Source organism: Leuresthes tenuis, unplaced genomic scaffold, assembly GCF_036924035.1.
Source record: "Leuresthes tenuis unplaced genomic scaffold, fLeuTen1.0.hap1 SCAF_14, whole genome shotgun sequence".
Classification (NCBI taxonomy): domain Eukaryota; kingdom Metazoa; phylum Chordata; class Actinopteri; order Atheriniformes; family Atherinopsidae; genus Leuresthes; species Leuresthes tenuis.
The window spans coordinates 23,402,652-23,427,045 of NW_027325368.1; the positions used below are offsets into that span (position 1 = coordinate 23,402,652).

Consider the following 24,394-nt stretch of genomic DNA (forward strand, 5'->3'; position numbering starts at 1 on the left):
TAACCATGAGCATTGAAGTAACCACCACACCAGCAGAAAGGTGCTTCCCTCTAGTGGACGCATCAACTCAACTCTCTTTCAAAAATTGTCCAACAAACCACTCATAAGACAAAAATATTGTCTGCATCAGTTTATTGGCCATTAAGCAACTGAGGATGTATCCTCCAAATCCACAGCCATACAGTACAAATCTTACAGTACAAATCATTCATTCAATTGCACTATACAGAACAAATTCAACAGATGGCATACAAAATTGATTAATTTCTTTCTTAGAACCTCTTTATAAGAGACTAGTTGCTAGTGTGGATACTTACTATACACGTGAACCTGAGGCAACATCACTGAGGCATTGTGGTGGGTCTTGGTGGATAACTGCCACACACCTGGAATGACTGCTATTGCTGTGGCATCAAACACCCCCCTCACCATATCAAGCATTTTTGTGGCATTTTTAAATTGGTAACATTAACCTGAGTATGTATACATAGTCCTGAAATGATTAATTTGGCTAGGTGAGTGATGGCAACTAAACTGGGGATGGGCAACTGTGTATTTGCATATTTAGACACTATCGCATCAATATAGCTTTGCAATTCATTTTAGTTAATAAACTTGAATAAGGTATGAATTATCCAGGAGAAGACATCCCCAAATAAAGAATAAATTATAAATTCTGAGGTTAACAACTGTCGACTGAGCCTTAAAGCCTTTACAGTCACTGGTAGACACAAGCTCCACGGCTGAAGATGCGCAGGGACTTTGAGGTGGTCAGGGACCGCTGATGTAACACAGAGGGCAAACTCAAACACTGGGAAACACTCCCCAAGATTGTCAGAACAGGGTAGAATCCTGGTTCGTACAACTTTTCCGATTCAAATTCTTCGTTTGGAAGCCTCCCCAAACTTTAGTGAGATGCCCCAGTGAAAAGGGCTTCAAGTTTTATCAGACATTTAAAAAAAAAAAAAAAAGGAAGTTTCCCCTTGTTTATTCATTATTGGCAAGCAGTTCCATGGAGCAGCAGGGAATACATAAAAATAATAATAATAAATTGATCTGGGAGGAAAATGCATGGGAACAAACTACCTGCGGTCCCATACGAGACCCTTTCTTTTCCCTTCTGACAAAAATCTAAATACGACTTCAACGTTTACAATCAAAGTAACTGATGACAATAGTAGTCACAATAATACAAGGCATTTCCATTACTTTTCCACACTCGTCTCCCCCTCTTAAATACAGTGATGCCAACAGGCCTTATATACAGCGCAAACCCTACACCCCTCTCCGCTCTGTGAAGAGAGGTGTGACGAGGTCAATGAGGCCGGCTGCTCGACTCCGAGGTCCGCCGCTGCCGTGGAGTACTGTGGCCGTTCATGCAACCGCTGTGGCGCTTGTTTAGTCCGCCGTTAAGAATGTCTTGGATGTGCTGCACTATCAAGTTGATGGCCACTGTTAGAAGAAAGAGATTGTTACACAAACAGTTAAAAAATAAAAATTCAGCTCGTTAGAACTTTAGCGTATTAGCCTAAATTTGTTACCAAAACTACTGCGCTATCACTGAAAAAGAAGTAACTGAGCGTCAAAACACCTGCAGTGACATTTGGAAAGTCTGTAGGATTATTCATCCAACTCAAACATGCAAGGAACAGGAAGTGAGCAGGGGGATGTTTATTTTGCCTCACAATGGAAATGTAGCCGAGCTTGTCCAACACAAATGAAAGTCATTTCCAGAGTAAACACTCAGGCCTTACCCATGTTGTCTGCTCCTCGTGGAATAATCACATCTGCATACTTCTTTGTCTAGTAGAAAAAAGATTGAGTTTGAGAAATCTACATTAAGGCATAGCTTCATGTACAAAATCTCCCAAAAAATTTTTTTTAAATCGATGCCCTCTAGTGGCCAATCTTTGTAATAGCAGCCGTTGTTCCCCTTATATATGCCAATACATCTGTAAAATAATGAAACTGGACAACAATATTGCTTGCCCTGCTATAATAGTCGTGTTCAACTAAACTAACAAGTTAAGATTAACAACTTACTGGTAAACAGAACTCCTCAAAGGCTGGTTTCACAAAGGTGATGTACTGAGCCAGCACCTGCTCCAGCTCTCTGCCGCGCTCACTGATATCTCTTAGAACTGCAACAAAAAAGGTACAAAAAAAAACCCATTAAGGATAATATAGATTAGAAAAAAAGAAGCTAAATGTAAAAGCCCACATTATTCACTGCCAGTGTTTTGTGGCAATTTGACAGCTTACAGTTCACTTGAGTCTTAGTACACTAAGTGCCAATTGCTATGGACACTGTGGGCGTCACCCCCACATTTGCTATACACCTCGACGCGAGAGCCGTGTGTCTGGATCTGTGTCGACAAACAGCTTCATCTGGAACAGCTCTCTGATTTCCTGTGAGTAGAACATGAGGATGCCTTCAAACAGGACCACATCAGCTGGATACACCGTAACAAACTCCTCCTTCCTGGAACAACACAGAAAAGTTCCCTCCTCTCTGTGAGTGACTAGATTATATTATATCATATTCTGATACCACACATCAGGTTCAGAAACCCTTTTAGCATGATTAATAACTGTATACCAACTTTCTATCCTACAGCAAACACAAAGGCAGGTGGTCGTAGAACACCACCTGTAAAGGAAACAAAGCACTGCTTACCTGGAATGAGTGACAAAGTCATAAAGTGGGATCTGCACGCTCTTCCCCTGCAGTATCTGTCGGAGCGTCTGCATGATCAGCTCACTGTCGAAGGCATCTGAGAAAAAGAAAAACCACACGCTCAGTTGCGATCTTCACGGGACATCATTTAAACCAAGTCACGGCAGCCTGGTGCGCACCCCTGGACACGTGTACCCCCATACTGCCAGTTTGGTAACCGAGGAACCCCTTTCACATAGCAGGTGCAGGCTTCAGTCTGAGTCTTCGGACAGCTGCCTCAGAGGATTAAAAAAAGAAAGAAAGAAAAAAAAGCAGGGGCACAAGTGCGCAGTTTGACTCCAAATATGGGGCTGCTCTTCTGCAGTAGAAAATTACCAATGCAGAAGCCTCGCCCACATCGATTAAGCCACGTTACTGACCACAATAAGAACGCCAGTCTCAGAAACACTTGCGTTATATCCACTTGTAAATAAAGCGTTTAGTTTTTTAAAAAGCAGTTTTGTGGGCAGGGTTGAGACCATGAGGTCATGTGAATCTACACACAAAACAGCCCACGAGTTGCATCAAAATCGAGTGTTTTCATACCTGGATGATCAAAGTTGAACTGGCCCTTTAGCGCCTTAGCTTTCTGCTCTGGAGTCAGCACCTTGTAGAAGCTGTCCTGGCTTAGGATCGCCACCTGCCGCTGGTGGTGGTCGATCTTGTTCTGCCCCAGCAGCTCCATGATCTTCTCACACACAGATGACTGAAACAGGAAAAATAAATAAATTAAGATTTAAAAAAAAAAAAAGGGGGGGGGGGGGGGCTGCTAAATGTAATCCAATTGAAATATTAGGGGAAAAGGTTAGGCAAAAAAGAAAGACATATGTAGAACTTATCATTTCACAATAAAACAACAACTGTGATGAATGAGTGTCCTCTCTGACCTCCCCAGCTAAAAGAGTCCCACACCCAACGCTGACTGAGCATTCCCCTGCTGCCTGAGGCCCGGCTGCCTTTATGCCCATAATATTATGCTACAATGACTTTTGATGCTGGCACTCTAAAGCTGGCAGTCTGAGTCATCCCTGTCATCCCCAAGCAGTTTCTGACGAGAGGACTTGAAGATTCTTTGAAAGCAGAACAACAACACTGGCAAGATAGTCCCCAAGATAGTCAATGCTTCACAATTAATTATGCTTGGTCCTCTTAAAAAAAAAAAAAGAGAAAGGAATCAGATTATAAAGTAGCCGTTTCAGTGATTTATTACAACCTGTAAATTAAGATAATATTTTAACAAGCAGATAAAGGGCTTTCTTCTTTTTTCATGTTCCAGCTACATTATAACACACCTCACGAGACATGATATGTCTGCGGTGAGGTTAATGAAAACGTCAGACAATCTTCCCCAAGTCAGAAAAATGATATCATCCTGTCATGAGCCGTCAGAGGAGGGGCTAAAGGGGCAACAATCACAACGGCAATCTAACAGTATGTGCACCAACGTAGATAACCGTACGCGGTAAATGTGCGGTAGAAAGACTTTAAGTGGAACAAAAGCCGAGATAATTACCTTAATAGGATTAAGTGTTTTGGCAAAGGCTCTCACTAGCCAACATGTTTAGACACTGTGTAGTTTATGACGGTTTTCTTTTCCTCCCCTCAACTCACAGACTGCACAAAGTAGTGGAGCCACAACAAAGATAGCCAGTGACGTTTCCTTCCCGAAACTGAGGCAGAGTCAGTTGGGCGCTGCGGTTTCCACCTCCACCCACGAGGCCGCTTAGGTTACAGGACTCTTTTAAACGCAAAAAGACTTACTAGCGAGTTGTAATTCTGACCATTTTCAGCTCAAGTTACACTAAACTTTAAAACCCAGTCAAACCGTTGATAAATATTACTTGGACGCATACGGGTTCACCCATGGACAACAAAAGAACGTGGAGGAAATCTTTCATGTGGCATATTCCCGCGAGCGCCTGTCGCAGTTATTCTTCCTCTCACCTACATCTAGGTTAACGTTATTCAACATAAATGGTGATGCCAGGTCACTCAAAGTGAAAAGCAGACTACAACTAAAAAATAATAGTTAATAATTCACAGACTGTATTCGTGTGAACTACGTGGGGTGTGAAGAATGGAGGTTCCTGTCGTTTATAAACACAGTCAAACTGGAGGCACACTAGCATAAGCTATTGTCTTCGCGCACCCAGCACTGCTAACGTGATGGAATTCAATGTTGGCTAACTAAGACCAGTCATGTTCACTTTGCGGTCTAAAAAAAAAGTCGGTCAAGCTAAAACTATGTAATTCCAGGTAAAATTGACAAACTGAGTACGAAATTTAACACCACAATGGGCAGACTTGCTGATCCAAAAAACTGTATGGTTATTAACAGATGACAGAACTGACGAGCGTAGCGTTGCGTCACGGAAGCCACGCGGTCAACTAGCTTTAGCACCCTGCAAGTGCTCGACCCCCAGCCGCGATTTAACTGAAAACCTAAACATGTCACGAAGGAAAAATGGCCGAATAAGCCGACTTGAAAGCCAACCTTGCCGCTGGCGGTCCCACCGGAGACACCAATGAGAAAAGGCTGACGAATAATGTTGGTATTCTCGTCATGGTCCCTAAGAAGTGTCTCACTGTCCCCAGCCATTCTTGCAATGTTCAGTTAGAGCTGCCGTGCTGGAACATCATTGTGACGGAGCTCCTCCCACAACACTGTTCCAAATTTTATACATTCACTACTTTATTTGGGTATACAACTTTTAGTACTTATCTTTCGCACAAGCTGATATCTACATGCACACAAGTGATTTTTGATTAAGCTTTTTATATTAAAGTATCTTCTTGACATGCTTTTTTGACTGACAGTGAAACTGACCAATGGGCTTTTACGCTGTAATGTAACCTTTCATTAACGTCAGATTGCCCCACCTCCCGCCTGCACCTCAGCAAAACTAGTGTAATGGTAACCTAACTGTTTGAGTAAGATACGTAGAACTTAAAGCTGCATTTATTGTGAAGATTCCTGGACGTAAGTCTATCAGCGGAACCAACTTACAAATCAAAGACACCACAAATAACGGGGTGAGGTCAGATTTGCGTGCGTTTTATAAACTGGATGTCACTGACAGTTCTAATGTTGTCGTAAAGTTTTGCATAGCGTTATCTATCATACTGTTTGCTCCACTGTTAGATTTGGAGCTGAAGGGCTGGTTTAAGCATGCTCCTGAGGCTGGCTGCGTTCTCCCGGCAGCCCGCTACTGCTCCTTTCGCTGCCGCGGTCCGGTGCCTCTCTTCGGGTTCAGTGAACATCAATATCCCGCTGAACTTCTGGGCTGGGAAAAGAAGGACCATCCAAGAGAAATGTCACACGGAAAATGTTTACGAGCCAGCAACGGGTAAGAGACACGATTACCGAGACTGTCTCCCAACTGGACTTTGGTCATGGCTGTGTCGTAAAAGGTTTATCTGATGAGCTTTAGTCTAAGAAAACAGCCAAAGGGTATTTGAACTGGATGATTTGGCTTTCTGGGTGAACATTAAACATTAAAGATTTTTGGAATTAAAAAAAAAATGTGGCTTGGTTGCTTTTGCTGTTGTAAGGTAGCCCAGCCTCATCTTTTTACGTTTATGTTTATGTATTTAGCAGACGCTTTTATCCAAAGCGACTTACAAATGAAGATTTAACAAGCTATATAAAGCTAACAATAAACTACATAGAAGGAACCCACTAGTCTGACTCTGTCAGAGGTGACAGAGTAGAGATTGGGTGCAGGCATAGAAAGAAGTGCAGAAAGATAAAGTGCAGAGATAGATGGGGTAGGGAAGTACAAGGTAAGTGCTAGGATAGGAGGTGCTCTCTGAAGAGCTGGGTTTCTTGAAGATAGACAGGGACGCCCCTGTTCTGGTAGCGCTCGGCAGGTCATTCCACCATCGTGGGACGACACATGAAAATAGGACAACCTTGCGATATAACTGGTAATGTATTGGGTTTTTTTTTTTCACTTTGCAGGGCGAGTCTTGTGCCAGTTGGAATCCTGTGGTGCTGTGCAGGTGGATCAGGCAGTGATAGCAGCCAAGTCAGCTTTTGGCCCCTGGAGCAAAATGTCAGGGATGGAGAGAGCGAGGATCATGATCGAAGCTGCCCATATGATCGAGGTGTTTATTTGTATGTTTTACTGTTGCTGATGGAATCTTAATATACATAAGTAACCAGGCTGATAAAAACACAGAACTTGTGCTTGAGAAGGCGCACAGTTGGGTTTATTTAGGTTACCCCACCCTGTACGTTCTACAAACATTCAGTTTCTTGCATTTGCCCTGTTTTTGATTCACAGAGCAGGAGAGAGGAGATAGCTGAAATGGAGGTGGTCAACAATGGGAAGTCCATCACAGAGGCCCGTCTGGATGTGGATTCTGCCAGACTGTGTATAGAATACTACGCAGGAGTTGCCAGCACACTGGCAGGTTGGTACACACGTCTTGAAAAAGTATTAAGCTTCATTGTCAACTCCCCTATTTATATATATTTTTTTGCATTCCTGCATGAAAGTGACAGATAGGTTTTGGAATTTTAATTGCTGTACAACATTAAATATTACAAATTGGTCAGTGGTATTAATATAGCACTTTTTTCTGGTCTGGATTACCACTCAAAGTATTTTCACACTACAGGCCACATTCATGCATACAGTGCATTCACACACTGATGAACGCATTGGAAGCAACGTGGGGTTCAGCGTCCTCCCCAAATACACTTTGACATGTAGACCGGAGAATCCATCGAAATGACATGATCTCTGTACATATGCACATGTGCTGTGAAAGTCTGCAACGCCACTAATAGGACCAAAGGCCTCTCAGAACAGGTCAGGAACAAAGTTATGGAGAAGTTCAGAATAGGAGGGGTTAAGAATATCCCATGGACCACAACGAAACTGCTCAGAAATACCAAAAATAATGGACCAGGCAAGGGAGAGTCACTTTAAGCCGTACATTCCACAAACCTGATGTTTGGGAAAGAGTGGACATAACTTTAAAAAGAAGGAAAAAAGACACGTGGAAGAAGATAAACCGTTCCAATGGGACTAAAACGGAACTTTTTGTCTGTCAAAGAGAAAGCTACATGTGGCACAAACCAATTACCTCAAGAGCACCATCCCCATGGTGAAGCATAGTGATGGTAGCATCGTGCTGTGGGGATGTTTGGTCGGAATTGGAGGAATGATTGATGGTGGTAAATACAGTCAAAGTCTTGAGAAAAATGTGTTTTGGACATGCAGAGATTTGAGACTGGGATGGCGGCTCGCTGGTCAGAATGACCCAAATAATACTGCAAAAATAATTGTGGCGACCAGGTGAAAATCTTTGATTCAGGGGGATGGGCGTGTTTTACTGGGTCTGCAACTGAGAACACCGGATGGAGAATGCAACTTTCCTTTTTGATTAGTGCAGTAGCGTCCGGTTGCTGGAGTGTTTCGAACACACGTCTGTCTGGTTCCTTTGTGATGGCGAATTTCACACATCTGGATTCTGAGGTTTTTTTCATTCAGTGCAAGTAGTTTATTTTGCAACATATAAATGTCTTGGAATGGCCGAATCAATGTCCAGGCAACCTGACTTAGAATCTGTGGTGAGATTAAAAATTTTGCTGTACACCAGCAAAAACCACCGGACTTGAAGGAGCTGGAGCGCTCTAGTCTGGAGGAATGGCCAAAAATCCCATAGCTTAGATGTGCCAAAATGATGGAAACAACACAATAAACTTGACGCTGTAATTTGTGCAGGAGGGCAAACATTTTACTTTTGTCTTGTGGGTTGTTTGTTTTGCTCACCTTGAAAGTGGAAAGCATTCTCTGTTGATTAAGGTTTACAATCTGTTTCAATTCCAGGTTGTAAAACACATGGAGTTTTATTGCTTTTTCAATGAACTCTTACTTACTCAAAGACTTAGCAAAGAAGAGGCAACTGATATATGGAATTATGAACCAACAGCAGTTTCAGTAAATCATTCCGTTAGCAAAAATCCAACTTGACGACATGCATTGCAAATCAGGGAACATTAATTTAATTTGTGGACATGTTGTGCCACATTCTCAGTTGTAAAGCCCAAATACTAATGACGTTGTGTTTTCCTTTGTCAAGGCCAGCATGTCCAGTTGCCGGGGGGGTCGTTTGCCTACACCCGCAGGGAGGCTCTGGGAGTGTGTGTCGGCATTGGTGCTTGGAATTATCCCTTTCAGATTGCTGCCTGGAAGTCAGCTCCAGCCCTAGCCTGTGGTGAGGGAGACATCTCTCTGCAACTGACGACAAATCCAAATTATTCACTTTTCTCCAAAGTTTACCACAAAGAATTTGCTAAGTTTATTAAGAAGGTTAAGTAACACAACTTTCCTTCTACGTTCACCTCCAGATTACATCCATCGGCACAGAAAAGTTGTGTTTGCACTGGACTGTATTTGGTTGGAATAATCCAGAAATAAAATCTCACCCATAGATGGCACGAAAGCAGGATGCATGGATTTAAACTGGAACATGTTTTGAATAAGACGACACTGACCGTGGTTGATTAAATACGTCAAACAACTTTGAGTGTTACTTGTTATTCTGTTCTTCTCTGTTGGGTGATTCTAGGTAATTCCATGGTGTTCAAACCATCACCGGTGACGCCTGTGACAGCAGTCTTACTGGCAGAGATCTATGCGAAGGCCGGCTCTCCAGAGGGGCTGTTCAACGTGGTGCAGGGCGGTCAGGAGACCGGCAGCTTACTCTGTCACCATCCTGATGTGGCTAAGGTGTCCTTCACCGGGAGTGTTCCCACAGGGAAGAAGGTCTGTGTTCTTGTAGCCCTCCACTGATCAGGAAACCTCACGGCCAAAATATTTCACATTCTGTTAGCGAATTGCACTTTACACACAATTACCCAAATCAGCGACTGATATTCTTCCTTCTTCCCTCAGATAATGGAAATGGCGTCAAAGGGAGTAAAACCGGTGACTTTGGAGCTTGGAGGGAAATCTCCTCTGATCATCTTTCAGGACAGTGACCTGGAGAACGCTGTGAAGGGGGCTCTCATGGCCAACTTCCTGTCTCAAGGCCAGGTAGAAAGTTCTGCTTTGGATTCATTGTTACATTTTCAGCCTTCAACTTTTTTTGGACACATTTCAATTAAAAGTCATTGCATCCAGCTCTAACATAGAAGCATAGCAATAACTGTTGATTTCACTTGTGTGTGACTCAGGTTTGCAGCAATGGCACAAGGGTCTTTGTGCAAAGGGATATCTTGCCTGAGTTTGTGGAGGAGGTGGTGAAGAGAACCCGTGCGATTACAATTGGAGACCCTCTGTTAGAGAGCACCAGAATGGGAGCGCTGGTCAGCCGGCCACATCTAGACAAAGTCCTATCCTTCGTGGATCAAGCGAAAAAAGAGGTAGATTTACTCCGCTTTGTCAAAACAGGACGTCAGTAGGTTCGTGTTTTATATTCTGGTGTAAACTGCTGTGTTATTAGGGAGCAACGGTGTTGTGTGGAGGAGAACCGTTTGTCCCGTCAGACCCCAAACTCAGAGGTGGATACTACATGACTCCATGTGTACTGGGTAAGCCTCCCATGCTTATTCCTATAGTGCAGGCAGAAATTACAGAACCTTTTTTAGTTTTGGTATCGCAGATGGTCTGTACCAAATCCAAATACAGCAGCGCGAAGGGAAAAAAAATGACTTGCAGCAGTGGGACTCAAGGATTCTTTGTTGTCATTTCGACACGTTAAAAACATTGGTTGAAATTAAATTAGTTCAATAATAAATAGAATTTTTTTAAAAATAGCTAGCTAATAATATGTACAATAAGACTCCTTAATTCTCTTAAACTGGTGACTCACACTAGTGTTCCGTGTTCTACCGACCCGCAGGTGACTGCACAGACGACATGATCTGCGTGAAGGAGGAGATCTTTGGACCCGTCATGTCTGTGTTGTCCTTTGAAACAGAAGAGGAGGTGCTGCGGAGAGCCAACGACACCACAATGGGTCTGGCTGCGGGCGTCTTCACCAGGTCGGCTCGTGATAAGAACAGTTACTGCCAGCCATTGTTTCTAACATTTAAAGAGGCAAAATAACCAACGTGAAAAAGATTATTGCAATGATTGTCCATATTTCTGTAAATGTGACTAATCATTTACATTTATGACTTCAGATTTTTCTCTCTTTAACCTGCTATTTCGTGTTTAGGGATGTGAGGCGCGCCCATCGTGTTGTTGAGCAGCTTCAGGCCGGTTCTTGTTTCATCAACAACTACAACATCACGCCTGTGGAGGTGCCGTTTGGAGGCTTTAAAATGTCAGGTACAGGCTGGTTGTTTGTTTGTTTTTTTCAAATTGCCCAGGAGCCAAACATCACATGCAAATAACTGCTTTTATTCATCTTTAATCAGCAGTTTTGCTATCAGACCAGGTAGCTCTGGTGTTAGATATGATTTGAATGACCTGCTTGCTGTGTTGTGCTCCTTATCTAATCTGGCCCGTGCTTCCTGTAACTCCTTTTAATTCTACCCAGCCACAGTGAGTCAAGTGGAAATGTGTTTCTGCTCCTTACATTCACCAGGTATAGGGCGGGAGAACGGCCAGGTGACGATCGAGCACTACACCCAGCTGAAGACTGTGTTTGTGGAGATGGGAGATGTGGACAGCCTCTTCTAGACTTCGCAACTAGAGGGAGCTGCAGCTGTAACACTGAGCCAAAGACTAAAACAGGTGGTCCGAACCAGCTCATGTCAGCCATAACTCGGGGAAAAACCAGGCTCACATTAATGAGAAGCAGGCCTCCATCTGTGGGGCTCAAGTCCATCCTTAAAAGTGAATTGTTTTGTGAAGGAGAGCTGAGAATGCAGTAACGAAAAGAAAAATGGTGCCAATGTGACGTTGTGTTACTTCATATTCTAATTCATGATTTGCAATGCTACAGTAGTTCCTGACTAGTTCTAAAGCATATTTCATAGTTTCCTCCAACAAAAAAACAAAACAACTAGTGTTTACAACTAGCTTTATTTCCTGCCCTGTACACCTCAACCCCTTTTTACACATGTAATGCTAACAAATGAAGCACCTTTTGCTTCCTGCACACACTGAATGAAATCATAGAGAATGTCCACCTCTTAAATTCGAGCTAACCTCTGCCTTGTGGATCGAGTTTTATAAAGAAAAGAAGAAAAAAAACATCGAACAAAGTTTGGAATCACATAAACTGAAAGTTAACATGAACAGTGTTTATAAATGCAATCAAATGAATGCGCAGTGTGAATTTCTGTGGTCTTTGTGCACCCTAAACTCTTCTTTTCTTCCTCGTCAGGTTTTTGGCAGCTGCGTTTCTCTGAGACGGACACACACACAAAAAAAAAGAGTTATCACCGACCCAGTTGGCTTTAATCTCTATAGCAATTCATGAGAAGCTCTACTGTGTTTTTATGTTTTGGTTTGTTTCTTTTTTTAACCGTAACCTATAATCCTGCCAGATGTGCGGCCGTACTGTACCTTTGCCAGTGGTTTTTTAGGTTTCTTGAACTGTGCAGACTCTGTTTGAAAGAGAGTTGGCAGTGTGAGCCGTAAAAGTCTGTGAAACTGAACAGTTCAGTAACAGCAGGAGCACGTGTGTACCTACCGTCCTCAGAGGGAAGATCATCTTCAGCACATAATTTCTTGGGAGGATCCTGTCACACATCATTAAGAGGCGTTCGTGATAAACTGACAAGAGAGCTGATAAGACTTAGACGTAACAAGCTAAATGTGGAGCTCTTTGGCATCGAGAGTGTGGACCCACCTCGAGCATTTCTCTTTCTGGAGAAACTTGCTTACTCTCCCTCACGTAGTTCCCTTTCTGAAGTTTTTCCACCTGGCCTTGCTCCACTGACACTTTGACTCTCAATGAGTGGTAGGCTGTGTGCACCTCGCCCACCTTGAAGTGCACTGGCATTCCTTCAAACCACAGGCGATTATATACGCCCTCCTTAAAGCCTGGCGGTTGATAGTCCGCAGGGGTGACTGTGAAAGGAGATCGCAACCCAGCATCTCAAAGTGAGATCTTTAGCTGATTCAGAGAGACGTAGAAGGTGAAGAGTCTTACCGTCATCGTAGTAGTAGAGCTTCATGGTGAGGTAGACATTGCTGGGGAGGGTATCCAGGTTCTGCAAGAGGAGGAAGAGCTTCCTGATGAGCAGCACAGAGGCTCTCTTAGTGTCTTCCAGTGTCAGCTGCAGCTCCATGTCATTGTTCCTGTGGTTTCATCAGCATCGAGTCAAGTCAGTTTGCCTAAGTTGCGCCTGTGTGATGAATGTAAATATTGTCCACCCAAACCTGAATATGTCCATCTCTGGTCCCTGTTCAGTGTATCTGAAGTTGAACTGATAGGACTCAATGATGCGCTAAAAAAAAAAAAAATTATGATTTTGAAATGATGTTCAACACAGACATATAAGATGAATCATCCGCTTTAAAAACAAAACTTACATTAGGGTCTTCTGGATTGGTGTAGACCTAGATTGAAACAATAGCAGGTTGTCAGCATCGGTGTAAATCTTTTTCTCTGTAAGTTTTAGGTAAATTCAAAATTTTGCTGTACTGATTTGATTCGCTTACCCCAATGCATATAATCTGGAGCTGTCAAGAGGACAACGTGGAGCCGAAACAAGGAAACGGTTGTAGTAATGATCAAAATGGCAGACTGCATGGAACATTTCAAATTTAAAGGGGTCAAGAGTGTAATCGACTTACATACTGCTTCTCTAATGCATCAAAGCAGCCCATCATCCTGGAAAAATCACAAAGAAAAGTCAGTGTGGTGTGTCACTTTGACAAAGAGCTGACTATCGCTGCAGATTTTTCCCAATTAGAAACTAATCTGACATCTGGTTTTGCAAAAACTTTATCTGAACATTCTCAAAAACGTTTAATTTACCATTTCACAACTTTGTTGGCACCAGGGGTGTTGCAGTTTTCACGCAAAACCTTGATGCACAAATCTAGAAAATAAAAACAGCTTTCATCATTCCTTGACAGAGTCGTTACAGCCATTATCCCGTGAAACCATGTGTCTGTTACTTGTGGTCCTCTGTGCCCACCTTCCAGGTATCTGGACCTGTAGGCGTACTCCGGGAAAATTCCTCTGAGATAAGTGATGGAAGACACAGCCACAGCCATCATCCTTTTGACAAAGACTAGAGACTCTTGTTTGGTTTTTAGGTCATTCAGGAATAATCCGGTCCACTTGTAAAAAGCATAACACACATAGCAATGAGCTACTCATGGTTCCGCTAATTTCACGTATAACTTCATGGCCACAAGATGTCGTAGTTGGCTACGTTAAATGTCTTCTAGCACAGGCAGAGGAGGTCAAGCATTCACGTCAAAATGTGTCGTCTTTTTTAGTCTTAAAGGCTTTAGCTGTTAAAGGCTGTAGTTATTATGTGGTGTGTTCAAACCTCTGCAGTTTCTTCCTTGCTCTTCCGGATGCACATTTTCCCAGCTGCCATTTTTTCTTCTCTTCTTTTGCCAAAGCTCAGCTAGCTCTTAGTGCCCCAATGCTAACGATTCAATTAGCTAACGAGGTGAACGACCATTCGTGTTTAACCTCGGCTCCTCCCGGTCAATAAACACATGTGACAATTCTCTCTAATTTAGCGGAATTTAAATATTATTCTCAGTGTGGTCTAAGAGGTCTGTTATAGTTCCTAAGAAGTCAGGATACAGTTCTGTTATTAACCAGGACCAGAGATATGACGACGTGTCAATGTTTCCCGCCGAAAACAAAGAAACAAAAAAAAAAATTAACGCACGTCAGTGCTTTAATAAGAGGGGCAGCTTATAGATATAAGATAAATTACATTTAATTTATTAGTTGTCTGAGTTCAAAGTGCTTTGAAATGTCTGATTTGGCGCTATAAAAATACAACCGAATTAAATATAAAATGAAATACTCTTAAGAGAGGGCTGCTCGCTGCCATTTCAAAATTACAAATGTGACATATTTTACTTGATACTGTCAATGTGAAACATACTCTGAGCGGAGTGTTTTTTTTTTAAACTCTTTATTTAGATGCAACAACTTGTTTACTGTAAAAAATAAAATAAAAACATACATCCTAATGAGCACAGGTGGTTCTGGCGTCACTTGAGTGAAAATGTTTGTAAGGTTCTTTTTACATAACCAAAATGGTACTTAGTGCTGTCTGACAATGAATAAATCACACAGTACCACATCATAATTACATATTTTGGTCCGGGTACTCTGTTCACTCCACATACAAACAACATACAAAGCACAAGGAGTACAAAAACCTAACCAGACACAGCAGGTGACAGAAATGTAATCACAAAATTAAATCTCCTACAGCAGGCTGCAGGTGATGGTCTTGAGTTTATTACTGCTTGGAGAAGAAGTCTTTGCTCTTCTGGACGTCTGGCTTGATGGTGTCACTTCCTGGTTTCCAGCCGGCTGGGCAGACTGAAAAGATAAGCCTGTAATGAGTCCTGGCCGGTAGATAAAACGATAAAGGCGTGCCATTGTGATGTTCATGTACAATCTAAAGCTGGCACTACTTGGGGTATGAAGCAGGAAAATTTATCAGACGTTTAGGGGCACATGTAAAATTTGTTTGAGCCAGGCCATACAAAATTTATTCCACCCATCCCTTTTATATTCCAACATAATTCAATTCAGAGTCGCAGGGGGACTGAAGCTTATCCCAGCTGCCAAATAATTATTTATAAATAGCCAATAGAAGTTTCAATTTCAATCAATATGTGGTTAATGGGTAAATCTATAAATAATGCATGTCTGGGTTGTAGAAATAAGACTAGAGTTTTAATTCAAGCAGTTAAAAACATTTTAGAAGCAGGACACAATCTAACACACAGTAGCAGCAGTAACTGACCTTCCCCATGTTTGTCAGTGAACTGAAAAGCTTGAACCAAACGCAAAGTCTCCTCCACAGAGCGGCCAACTGGGAGGTCGTTGATGGTGATCTGTCTCAGGACACCCTTGTCGTCGATGATGAACAGACCCCTAAAAACAGAGAAAAAGAGCATTCCTAAGTTTTTTTAACTGTTAAGATCAGCCCAGAAAGTCAGTGCTGATGGCTTAAAGCATCTTCATGGTGGTGCCCCAGCAACACTAAGGCTGGCGGCATGTCCATAGTGAGACTATTTCCATTTCAGCTCCCATGTTAACAAATTCAGAAGGGCTCAGTGAGCTGCGCGGTCATGAAATACGAGGGCATGAGCCGAGCTGCGGCCGCAAAGGATGAAAGAGCTCATGACGTAAGCTTCTATCAGCAACAATATACTATGCACTGTCCCCTACTTTACATAAGGAGGCAGAGAGGCATGCTGGGAAATGTACAAAAAAAAAAACCCATCAAAATATGTAAATATATGGGCTTGGGGAAATAAATAGGGGGAGACAAAACAAAGGGGAATGAAAGAGAAATAAAGACAAAATAAAATAAATCTAAAGAGTAAATGAAATAAAGACAATTCTAAGAGGAATACATTAATCAATACCATGTAAAGAAAAATAATGCAGAAATACAGGAAATAACAAATTAACAAAGAAAATAATTTAATGTATATTAAATAAAACTGAGTTGCCAAGTAAATAAACAGTGACAAAAGTTTAGCATTATAGCAGAAGAATTGATTTATTTCACAATCTATTCAATTATTTATGCATAAATTATTTTGTCATTTAATTTTAGTAGCATTTATTGTCCATCATAATAATCAGCACAGTTCCACAAGACCAACCCACCTGTAAGCGATCCCTTCATCTTCCTTAAGGACTCCATAATCTGTGGAGATGGTGCGCCGTGTGTCGGATACGAGCGGAATCTTCATTGTACCCAGACCCCCCTGTTTACGTGGCGTGTTGGTCCTGTGAGGAAAAAAAAAAAAGAAAACGTGAGCACTTGGTACGAGTGAACGCAACACCGTCTCTCTGGGTGTTGGAATTACGAGTCTAAGTACCATGCGAAATGGGAGAAGTGAGAGTCCACAGAGGCAGCGATAACCTCACATCCAATCTTCCTAAATTCTTCAGCAGCGTCGCTGAAAGCGATGATCTCAGTCGGACACACGAATGTAAAGTCCAGTGGATAGAAGAAAAAGACCACGTACTTCCCTGTGCAAATGGATAAAAATATATATATATATATATATATATATATAACAAGGCCATTAAATTGGACACATTCTGGTTTATTTAACTCCTCTTTAGCGTTGTAAACCAACGCCTGTTTAATGTGTTCTGCAACAAAGAGAAGGCGAGACACAGGTTGAGGCTCACCTCTGTAATCGGACATCTTCAGGTCCATGAACTGCCCGTCTGGCATCACTGCTTTTGCTGTGAAGTCTGGGGCCAGCTTTCCAATTTGTGCTTTACCTGCAGCCATCTTCAGTCACTGGATTACAGAGGAAAGGAGCTGTGTATGACACAACATCTGGTCAAAAATCACAGCTATAAAATTGTTTTGGATGAAAAACTAACAGAAATTATCCCAATTAATCCCACCAAAAATGTTTGAATAATGCCTCAAATTCCATCATTCAATTCATTATGGCACAAAAGTTCCAAAAATGGACAAATATAAAAGTCAGAACTTGTTCAGGGTATTTGCGCCACAAAAAAAAAAAAAAGACCGATTTATCTCAGTATTTGTATAACTATTCAATAACTTCCTGATCACTTCAGCAACAACGCATTTGCTACTAAGGGTGTGTCATAAATTAAATGAAGTGTACTTAAATAGTACTTTTCTACACAACAACACACATTCACTCACAGCTTTAGTCTACACAGTGTTACCCCCTCTAACACACACATCCACACACTGATGGCTGCATCGGAGGCAATGTGGAGTTCAGCGTCATTCCCAAGAACACTTCAACATGAGGCCGGAAGCCAGGGATCAAACTGCCGGCCTTCTGATTCTGGTTAGCAGACAAGAAATAATGTGTTCCGTTATCGAACCTCAGGTTACTGTAGGTTTAGAGAGGGGTCTTAGTTCTGGGGCACACATCATAGCGCAGTTGACTTATTACTGACAGGAGTTTAAAGGGATTACAAAGAAATTACATTACAAAGAAAATAAACAGGAATTTCATTTAGGAAGAGTTAAAAAAAAAAAATTTAAAAAAAAAACTGAAATAATAGCTTTTCGTTGTCCATTTTTAGAGCCGACTCACTTACTTTATGTTTCAGACAGACATATCTAAAAAATTAAAACAATAATTGTTTAAAGCAAACATACAGGTGGAGCAAATCAAGTTGTAACATAGAGCTTATCATAGAACCATGAAAGCAAATAATGTGGACGTGAAGATGTCTAAAAAGCAATAAGCTGAAAGAGTTCAGCTGAAGTGATAATTGAACACCACAAACTAGTGAGCAGCAACGCAGTGAACACACTGCAAACTGTCTGAAAACTGTCAGTACACCTCAGCTCAGGCAGCTTTCATCTAGGCAGCCATTCACAACCCACCAAGCGTTTCCACTTCTCCTCTCGGCCCTCAGGTGTTTCCGCATACGGATAATTACAACTCTTTTTCAGCGTTTCGTTCTTGACAGAAAGCCTTCAGTTCCCCTGTCATTGAGATTTTTGTCTTTTTTCGCACGGTATTTCACCAGCAAAGTGAAAGAACATGTCGAAATTCTCAGACTTGAGGTTAGAGTAAGCACCCCGAGATTTAGTAGTTTCTGTTAGTGAATACTAAAACTATCTACCATCCTTTTTGCATTAGTCTACTATACTTTAGTAATCCAAATAAGAGGCATAATCACTTCAAAAAAGGAGAAAAGAAAAAAACTTGTTGAACAGAAAATTCTGCTTCACTTACACAGATGAAAACTTATTTGTGCACATAAAACCGGACAATTGGACGCTCTGAAAAATGAAAACTAATTTTAAAAGCAATAAAGACCGAGAACCGTTAGGATTTCACGTATTTTATGACACTTACCTCTATCGGAACAACACCAGGAACTCACAAGCGAGGAGAGTGTAGGAGATGTCAGAGTCGGCAAGGGAATTATATACTAATGCTCACTTCTCGCGATAGGAGTGGACAGAACGTGAACACAGCTCACATCAATTCAGTCCTCTTGTCTCCATCACGGACTACGCAGCATGACTTTGCAGTTTCCTTATTGCTTTTACGGGAATGCGAATGCTCTTGTGAAACTACAAATCAAAGTTCCAGGATGTGAAGGAAGACGGAAGAAAAATACTTCAAGGAAATAGTCTTCAGATATTTCAGGCAACATTTAAAGGAATATCTGTTTTATGTTCACTGAAACTTTGACCCCAGTATCTGGTCCATATTCGCAAGGCACTGCACCAAATTAAACTGAATTATTCATTTGAAACACAAGAAAGTCAGTATTTTAAGGGCTTACTGTTCCCCCAGGTTTACAGCCATGTAGTGGTCTCAAAGTCATAAGGTCTTATCACATGACTCAACCTTTTCTAGGGTTTGTAGTTAATCCACTGTCATCATGAACAGGCAATAAATAAGACCGTCATATTGTCGAAAGAGGCCCCCAGCACTTCATCAGTCTACTTATAATGTCTTAAACTTTTTCAGTTTGCATGTTTGTAGCATAATTACAGGACTAAGAACCTTAGCTATATAGAATTTGCTTTCTTTGTATGTTAGACCAACACTTTCCAAAATTCTGTGGAACTTCCCAGACTTTCCTCAAGCATGTTATTGCAACATCATGTGTTTACATTGTGGGCTGCAGAAGACATTTTTCTTTTTCATTTCCTCCTTGCTCACCACTGCTTTGTGTAGATAATGCCAAGCCAGACACACATTGTCTACAGTTTCATAGTGAATGCAGTCTTAAACGGTCAATGGAAAAGGAAGTAAAATTGACAGTTTGCTTTCTGTTCAAGGTGTGTACTGTACAAATTAAATCTGCTCTTTTTTAAAAAGAAAAATGCCTAATAAGAAAATCAATCAACTGTTTACTTGAGGTTGAATATTAATCATAAGCTTAATTTAATCTTTTGCAGCAAAGGTGTTCCCTTTGATAAGTGTGATATGTTTTTAAAGGTAATGAAACTTTTAAACTCGTGTGAAAAAATCTTGCTAAAAGACATCCAAACTTTAACAGACCAGAGGTTTATGTATTTATCAGAACAAATACGTTTGATGAGGTTAAATCCCCAAAGAAAAGACACAAAAAAAGGACTAATGACTGATGATCCACAAACTTCTTCTCAAGAATAGTTTGGAAATATTAGAAACTTACATCTGTAAAAAGTCATATATAACATATAAAAAAAATTGAAAATAGAACAAAGTATGACATTTTTTATGCCAGCAACACATAAAAACATGAGATGTAGCAAAAAAAGTTTTAGGTTATACAATTAACAGTGCTCTAGAATATACATACAATCAGCAGGTTCATTTGTAACAGGGTGAGGGTGTCACGATTGGGTATAAAAGAAACATCCACTATAAAACTATGCAACGACGACTTGTAGCTCAACACCGTACTAAACTCAGTCCAAACCATCAATAAGTTCCAAGAAAATATTTCTCAATGCGACTTTGCAAAGAACTTTGGTAAGTTTGGTCTTTCAACATCTACAGTGCATAATTCTGTGAGAAGATTTTGGTGTTCTGAGGAAATCTGGCCAAGTGCATAAAGGCCAAGGACATAGACCCCTATTGGATGTGCGTGACCTTTAAGCCTTCAGGTGGCACTGCAGGAGAAACAGCCATGCCACCACGATCAATATAACCACATAAGCTTAGGTGTAACTTAGAAACCCATTTTCTCTCAGCACAGTCTATTGTTGCATCAAGAAATGTAACCTGAAAAATATATGTACATGGAGAAAGCCCCATATCAGATCAGCTAAGAAACACTGCCAAAATCTCTGGGCACAAACTCATCGCAGATGACAAGCAAGTTAGGAAGACCCTCAATTCTAACACAATGACATGCATGCAAGCCCACCTTGTGTTCCAGCAGCACCCGATGCTTCGTGCACCATGTCCCATCATACCGGCAACAAATCTGATGACATCCGTTAGTGATGGGATACTGGACCTGGCAGTGTACTGTGATGGTAAATTTTATGTCTCAGGACTGACAGACCCTCCAATCCACATTAACCATTTGTATCACCCAGACACGCTAATTGTTTTAAATCATTTACTTCTTAATTAACACTCAGACAAGATAATTGTTTTAACCTCCTGTTTCTTAATCATCAAGACTGCATCCTGCCCCCCCTGGAGGTGTGGTTACACACCTAAAGAACAAAGCCCCCCTCCTCAGGTATAAATGCTCTGTATTTCTTTTGTCTGTATCTTTTCATACCATTGCCGCTGAATGGTGTGGACTGATCTTTTTCCTTGCAACGAAGAATAAAAACTTAGCCGGCTGGCAGAAATAGTAAGTTTCTCTATTTCATTGCTCATCAGAGGTATTAGGAAGGAAGCGATTGAAAACTTCCATAACAATTTGGCGTTGTCCGGGCAGGACCCCATGAGCAGCCGTTCAGGACGAGGCACGGAAAGCGACAGGCCATCCTGGAGAAATAGATAATTTCCAGCCTCCAAACCTCAATTAATTTGTGAGACGGGAGGGCTAACCGGTAACACGTCCTGAGTCGCTGCCACCGGGGTTCCAAGAACAGAGTTCAGCGAAACTCGTCTGGTGAGTTTTGAAATATTGACTTTATACATTGTCTTTCAAATTTGGGTTTTAATTAGGCACATTTGAGTTTTTTCATGGTCTCCACAGTTGGCCAGCTTTTTGCCACTTGTAGCGTTGAGACAAAGTGGCCATGCTTTTTGTTACTTGTAGCAGTTTAAATAAGACGAAGTAATGTTACGGTGCTTGGATAAACAAGTAACGGGGCTTCTTTTTATTTTCTTTATTTCTATTCTTTCTCTTTTAAAACGAACACGTAATAATTCCGTTTGTTGCTTGTATCCTTTGGATAAAGAAAAAGAAGAAAAGAAAACACAAAAGGAAGGGGTTTTTTGCTGTTTGTGGCCAAAATACGAAACAGTTAGCATTTGTGACTTGGCATTTGAAAAAAGCACCCAGTACAGAGACGTCTGGACTGGATTTGTCGTACGGCCTCCCCATCCCCATTCAGCATGGGGAGATTTTCCATTCAGGTGGTTGAGCCTCCGGAGGGGCCCATCGTGGAAATCATGAAAAAGATATTTGGGGATAAAAGTCTAAATTATTTAAATGTATGGACAAATGAGCTCAGATTCCCATTAGGGGGGTCCCTTAGTTTAAAAGAAAACAAAAAAACAAAGAAAAACTGAAAAACTAGAAGAGAAACTGGAAGAAAAAAAAAAGTTGCTCTCTAAAATCTGTCCCAGTAACCTGACAGGCAGGAACTGGATGTGCAAATTAAGCCTTTGTCTAATCCCAACCCCAGAAGGTCACCAGACCTGGCACCAAAGTCCTTTGTCTTCCACACCTCGAACATGACATATGCATATCAATGGCAACTGCAACCACTAACAACCTTCCCTGAGTTTGTTTTAGCAAAAAACATCTTTTCACAGCCTCAACAGACTTCATGGCCAAAGAGGACCTGCAGTGTACCTCCCATCTGTCACCAGAATCTGACGAATCGTACGAGGAAAGCTGGTTAAGGGAGAGGTTTGACAAACTAACACTGACACACATTTTTTGGACAGAACATAAATGCGCTGTGTCAGTCTCTCTCACACCAGCTCAACGTAACATGTACACCATGGACTATTCAGTCCCACACATCCCACTAGAAAAACACATCGGATAGCTGGGAAGATTTGAGCCCAGTTATGAAATTGTGTAAGTCTACAGCCGAAAGGCAACAAACATCTGATAGATCTATTATTTTTTCACCTTCACTACAATGCTACTCAAAAAGGGTGACATCTTTTGTGCACACACAAAGAACAGTCAACAGAAAGTATTAGTTAACTTTGTCAAAGATTGTGAAAATGTTGTCATCATTCCAAAATCAGACTTTAAACCTTGCAAGGCTCAATACTCACTTAAACAAAAAGCTCAACCAACTAATGCAAAATTATTTTCAGTGGTCTACCTTTCAGACACCTTCAGTGTTCCAGGTCACCCAGGAAGCTAATTCTGGTTTGCTTTCAAATTCAATAGGAGGGGCTACACATTCACACGTCTGTTCCAAGGATACTGTGAAAGTCCCACCATTTGCATTGAAGCTCTCAGACAGTCTTGAACCCTTTGTTCTCTCCCCAGACACTGCTTTGTTACAGTATGTTGATGACCTCATGATCTGCAGTCCGACCAATGAGCAGTGTGAAGCCAACACAGTCAAATCCTTGAAACATCTGGCTAAAACTGGTCACAAAGCCAGCTTGTCTAAACTTTAATTTGTCTTCTTAGGTCATGTCATCATGGAAAGGAAGACTCTTTCACCAAAAAGAGTTGAGGCAATTCAGAACCTTCCAAAACCCATCACAATTTTCTTGCTATGTGCTCTTACTGTAGACAATTCATTTCTCACTATGTCATTCTTGAAGCTCCTCTCGCCTTCCTCATTCATGGCAAAGGTCCACATGCAAGACATAAGATCAAATGGACTCCTGAAGCGGAACAATCTTTCACTGAACTAAAACTTGCCTTACAAAGCACTCCAACTTTGGGCCTGCCTAACCCTACCAGACCGTTCACTCAAACAGTAGTTGAAAAAGATGGATGTTTGACTTCTGTTTTGTTGCAGGATCATGGAAATAAGATGCACCATGTAGCTTATTTTTCTTCAAAACTGGACCCCGCGGCGGCAGATCTCCCAAGATATATTCAGATATGTGGCGGCAGCTGGAAAGGCAGTTATGGCCTCCAGAGATATTGTGGCCTATTCTGATGTAACTCTCCTGGTCCCACATGATGTGTCCATGATTTTACTTCAAACAAAATACCTTTCACGGTATGACACAATGCTTTTAGAAATGTCTAACATCACCGTCAAACGCTCTATGATAAAACCTGCCACCCTCCTCCCCACACCAGATGACGGAACATAACATAACTGTGTTGCTGTCCCACAACCGGTTTGCTTGCCAAGAAACGCCATTTACAAACCCGGATTTGGTTCTCTTTGCAGATGGATCAGCTTCACGTGACCCACAAACGGGTCACAACAGAGTTGGTTTTACTGTTGTCACTAATCATGAAACTCTTCTCTCCAGCTCACTCCCTCCTCACCATTCTGCACAGGCGGCAGAACTGATAGCAATGACAGAGGCATGCAGACTAGCTAACAACAAAGCAGTAACCATCTAATCTGATTCCGGATATGCTTTTGGGTTGTCCAGGATTTTGACACTCTGTGGAAACACAGACAATTCCTAAACTCTAACGGCAAACCCATTCTCCATCATGACAAAGTCACAGCTCTTCTTGATGCCATTTTACTCCAAAAAGTCAATCTCTGTTTGTAAACGCTTTGCTCACACTAACAACACAGGTCCTGTCTCTCAAGGAAATGCAAGAGCGGATGCTGCTGAAAAAGAAGCTACACTCCAACCCACTATAATTGATCCCTGTCACTATTCCCACCTCTCTCACAACGGTGCAATCTTTTGCCACACCACAGGAAGATGTGTGGCGAGGAACCGATAATAAGCCTTGTCTACCTAAACATTTTTTTCCCTTATTTCGCAAAATTGACACATG

At 41.6% G+C, this 24,394-nt stretch overlaps 5 protein-coding genes across 8 annotated transcripts in view; 1 reads left to right on the forward strand and 4 right to left on the reverse strand.

Annotated features, from left to right (window-relative positions):
• Positions 1 to 24,394, reverse strand: part of scp2a (sterol carrier protein 2a) — a 54,496-nt gene that overhangs the window by 22,270 nt on the left and 7,832 nt on the right. The window lies entirely within an intron of this gene.
• On the reverse strand, positions 116 to 5,616 carry uck2b (uridine-cytidine kinase 2b). Its single transcript, XM_072364307.1, has 7 exons — positions 5,211 to 5,616; positions 3,263 to 3,422; positions 2,678 to 2,774; positions 2,340 to 2,482; positions 2,044 to 2,141; positions 1,755 to 1,803; positions 116 to 1,452 (listed from the first exon to the last, which is right to left on the reverse strand). Exons 1-7 carry the CDS (start codon positions 5,313 to 5,315, stop codon positions 1,316 to 1,318), a joined length of 789 nt encoding a protein of 262 aa, XP_072220408.1. The 5' UTR covers positions 5,316 to 5,616; the 3' UTR covers positions 116 to 1,315.
• On the forward strand, positions 5,601 to 13,487 carry aldh9a1b (aldehyde dehydrogenase 9 family, member A1b). 4 transcript variants are annotated; one of them, XR_011907599.1, is made up of 13 exons: positions 5,653 to 5,749; positions 5,859 to 6,063; positions 6,678 to 6,823; positions 7,003 to 7,132; positions 8,810 to 8,944; positions 9,299 to 9,495; positions 9,625 to 9,765; positions 9,906 to 10,094; positions 10,175 to 10,262; positions 10,574 to 10,715; positions 10,892 to 11,004; positions 11,264 to 11,412; positions 12,008 to 13,487. XR_011907599.1 is itself a non-coding variant. In XM_072364300.1 (12 exons), the coding sequence occupies exons 2-12, from the start codon at positions 5,886 to 5,888 to the stop codon at positions 11,356 to 11,358; spliced, it is 1,554 nt and encodes a 517-aa protein (XP_072220401.1). In that variant the 5' UTR covers positions 5,601 to 5,696; positions 5,859 to 5,885; the 3' UTR covers positions 11,359 to 11,952. The 4 variants fall into 4 exon arrangements, 3 of the variants coding, with proteins under 3 accessions (XP_072220401.1, XP_072220402.1, XP_072220400.1); XM_072364300.1 differs by lacking the exon at positions 12,008 to 13,487 and having other exon boundaries at positions 5,601 to 5,696; positions 11,264 to 11,952; XM_072364301.1 differs by lacking the exon at positions 12,008 to 13,487 and having other exon boundaries at positions 5,639 to 5,765; positions 11,264 to 11,952.
• Positions 11,950 to 14,196, reverse strand: zte38 (zebrafish testis-expressed 38). Its single transcript, XM_072364311.1, has 12 exons — positions 14,133 to 14,196; positions 13,773 to 13,917; positions 13,610 to 13,673; positions 13,426 to 13,462; positions 13,291 to 13,311; positions 13,162 to 13,188; positions 13,009 to 13,076; positions 12,779 to 12,927; positions 12,476 to 12,696; positions 12,317 to 12,365; positions 12,190 to 12,230; positions 11,950 to 12,028 (listed from the first exon to the last, which is right to left on the reverse strand). Exons 1-12 carry the CDS (start codon positions 14,181 to 14,183, stop codon positions 11,981 to 11,983), a joined length of 921 nt encoding a protein of 306 aa, XP_072220412.1. The 5' UTR covers positions 14,184 to 14,196; the 3' UTR covers positions 11,950 to 11,980.
• On the reverse strand, positions 14,884 to 17,133 carry prdx1 (peroxiredoxin 1). Its single transcript, XM_072364308.1, has 5 exons — positions 16,994 to 17,133; positions 16,675 to 16,828; positions 16,460 to 16,582; positions 15,585 to 15,715; positions 14,884 to 15,154 (listed from the first exon to the last, which is right to left on the reverse strand). The coding sequence occupies exons 1-5, from the start codon at positions 17,097 to 17,099 to the stop codon at positions 15,072 to 15,074; spliced, it is 597 nt and encodes a 198-aa protein (XP_072220409.1). The 5' UTR covers positions 17,100 to 17,133; the 3' UTR covers positions 14,884 to 15,071.

What these genes read in the sequence shown, in the direction of transcription:
- prdx1 (XM_072364308.1), bottom strand. Translation starts at nt 17,099, where the DNA reads ATGGCTGCAGGTAAAGCACAAATTGGAAAGCTGGCCCCAGACTTCACA. An exon ending in GAAGATGTCCGATTACAGAG is followed by an intron (nt 16,829 to 16,993) that starts GTGAGCCTCAAC and finishes CCATTTGCACAG; the next exon opens with GGAAGTACGTGGTCTTTTTC. An exon ending in GATGAAGGGATCGCTTACAG is followed by an intron (nt 15,716 to 16,459) that starts GTGGGTTGGTCT and finishes CTCTGTTTTTAG; the next exon opens with GGGTCTGTTCATCATCGACG.
- uck2b (XM_072364307.1), bottom strand. Translation starts at nt 5,315, where the DNA reads ATGGCTGGGGACAGTGAGACACTTCTTAGGGACCATGACGAGAATACC. An exon ending in GACTTTGTCACTCATTCCAG is followed by an intron (nt 2,483 to 2,677) that starts GTAAGCAGTGCT and finishes GTGTTGTTCCAG; the next exon opens with GAAGGAGGAGTTTGTTACGG. An exon ending in TTGAGGAGTTCTGTTTACCA is followed by an intron (nt 1,804 to 2,043) that starts GTAAGTTGTTAA and finishes TTTTTCTACTAG; the next exon opens with ACAAAGAAGTATGCAGATGT.
- zte38 (XM_072364311.1), bottom strand. Translation starts at nt 14,183, where the DNA reads ATGGCAGCTGGGAAAATGTGCATCCGGAAGAGCAAGGAAGAAACTGCA. An exon ending in CCAATCCAGAAGACCCTAAT is followed by an intron (nt 13,077 to 13,161) that starts GTAAGTTTTGTT and finishes TTTTTTTTTTAG; the next exon opens with CGCATCATTGAGTCCTATCA. An exon ending in CAGAAAGAGAAATGCTCGAG is followed by an intron (nt 12,366 to 12,475) that starts GTGGGTCCACAC and finishes GATGTGTGACAG; the next exon opens with GATCCTCCCAAGAAATTATG.
- aldh9a1b (XM_072364300.1), top strand. Translation starts at nt 5,886, where the DNA reads ATGCTCCTGAGGCTGGCTGCGTTCTCCCGGCAGCCCGCTACTGCTCCT. An exon ending in AAGCTGCCCATATGATCGAG is followed by an intron (nt 6,824 to 7,002) that starts GTGTTTATTTGT and finishes TTTGATTCACAG; the next exon opens with AGCAGGAGAGAGGAGATAGC. An exon ending in GCTGCGGGCGTCTTCACCAG is followed by an intron (nt 10,716 to 10,891) that starts GTCGGCTCGTGA and finishes TTTCGTGTTTAG; the next exon opens with GGATGTGAGGCGCGCCCATC.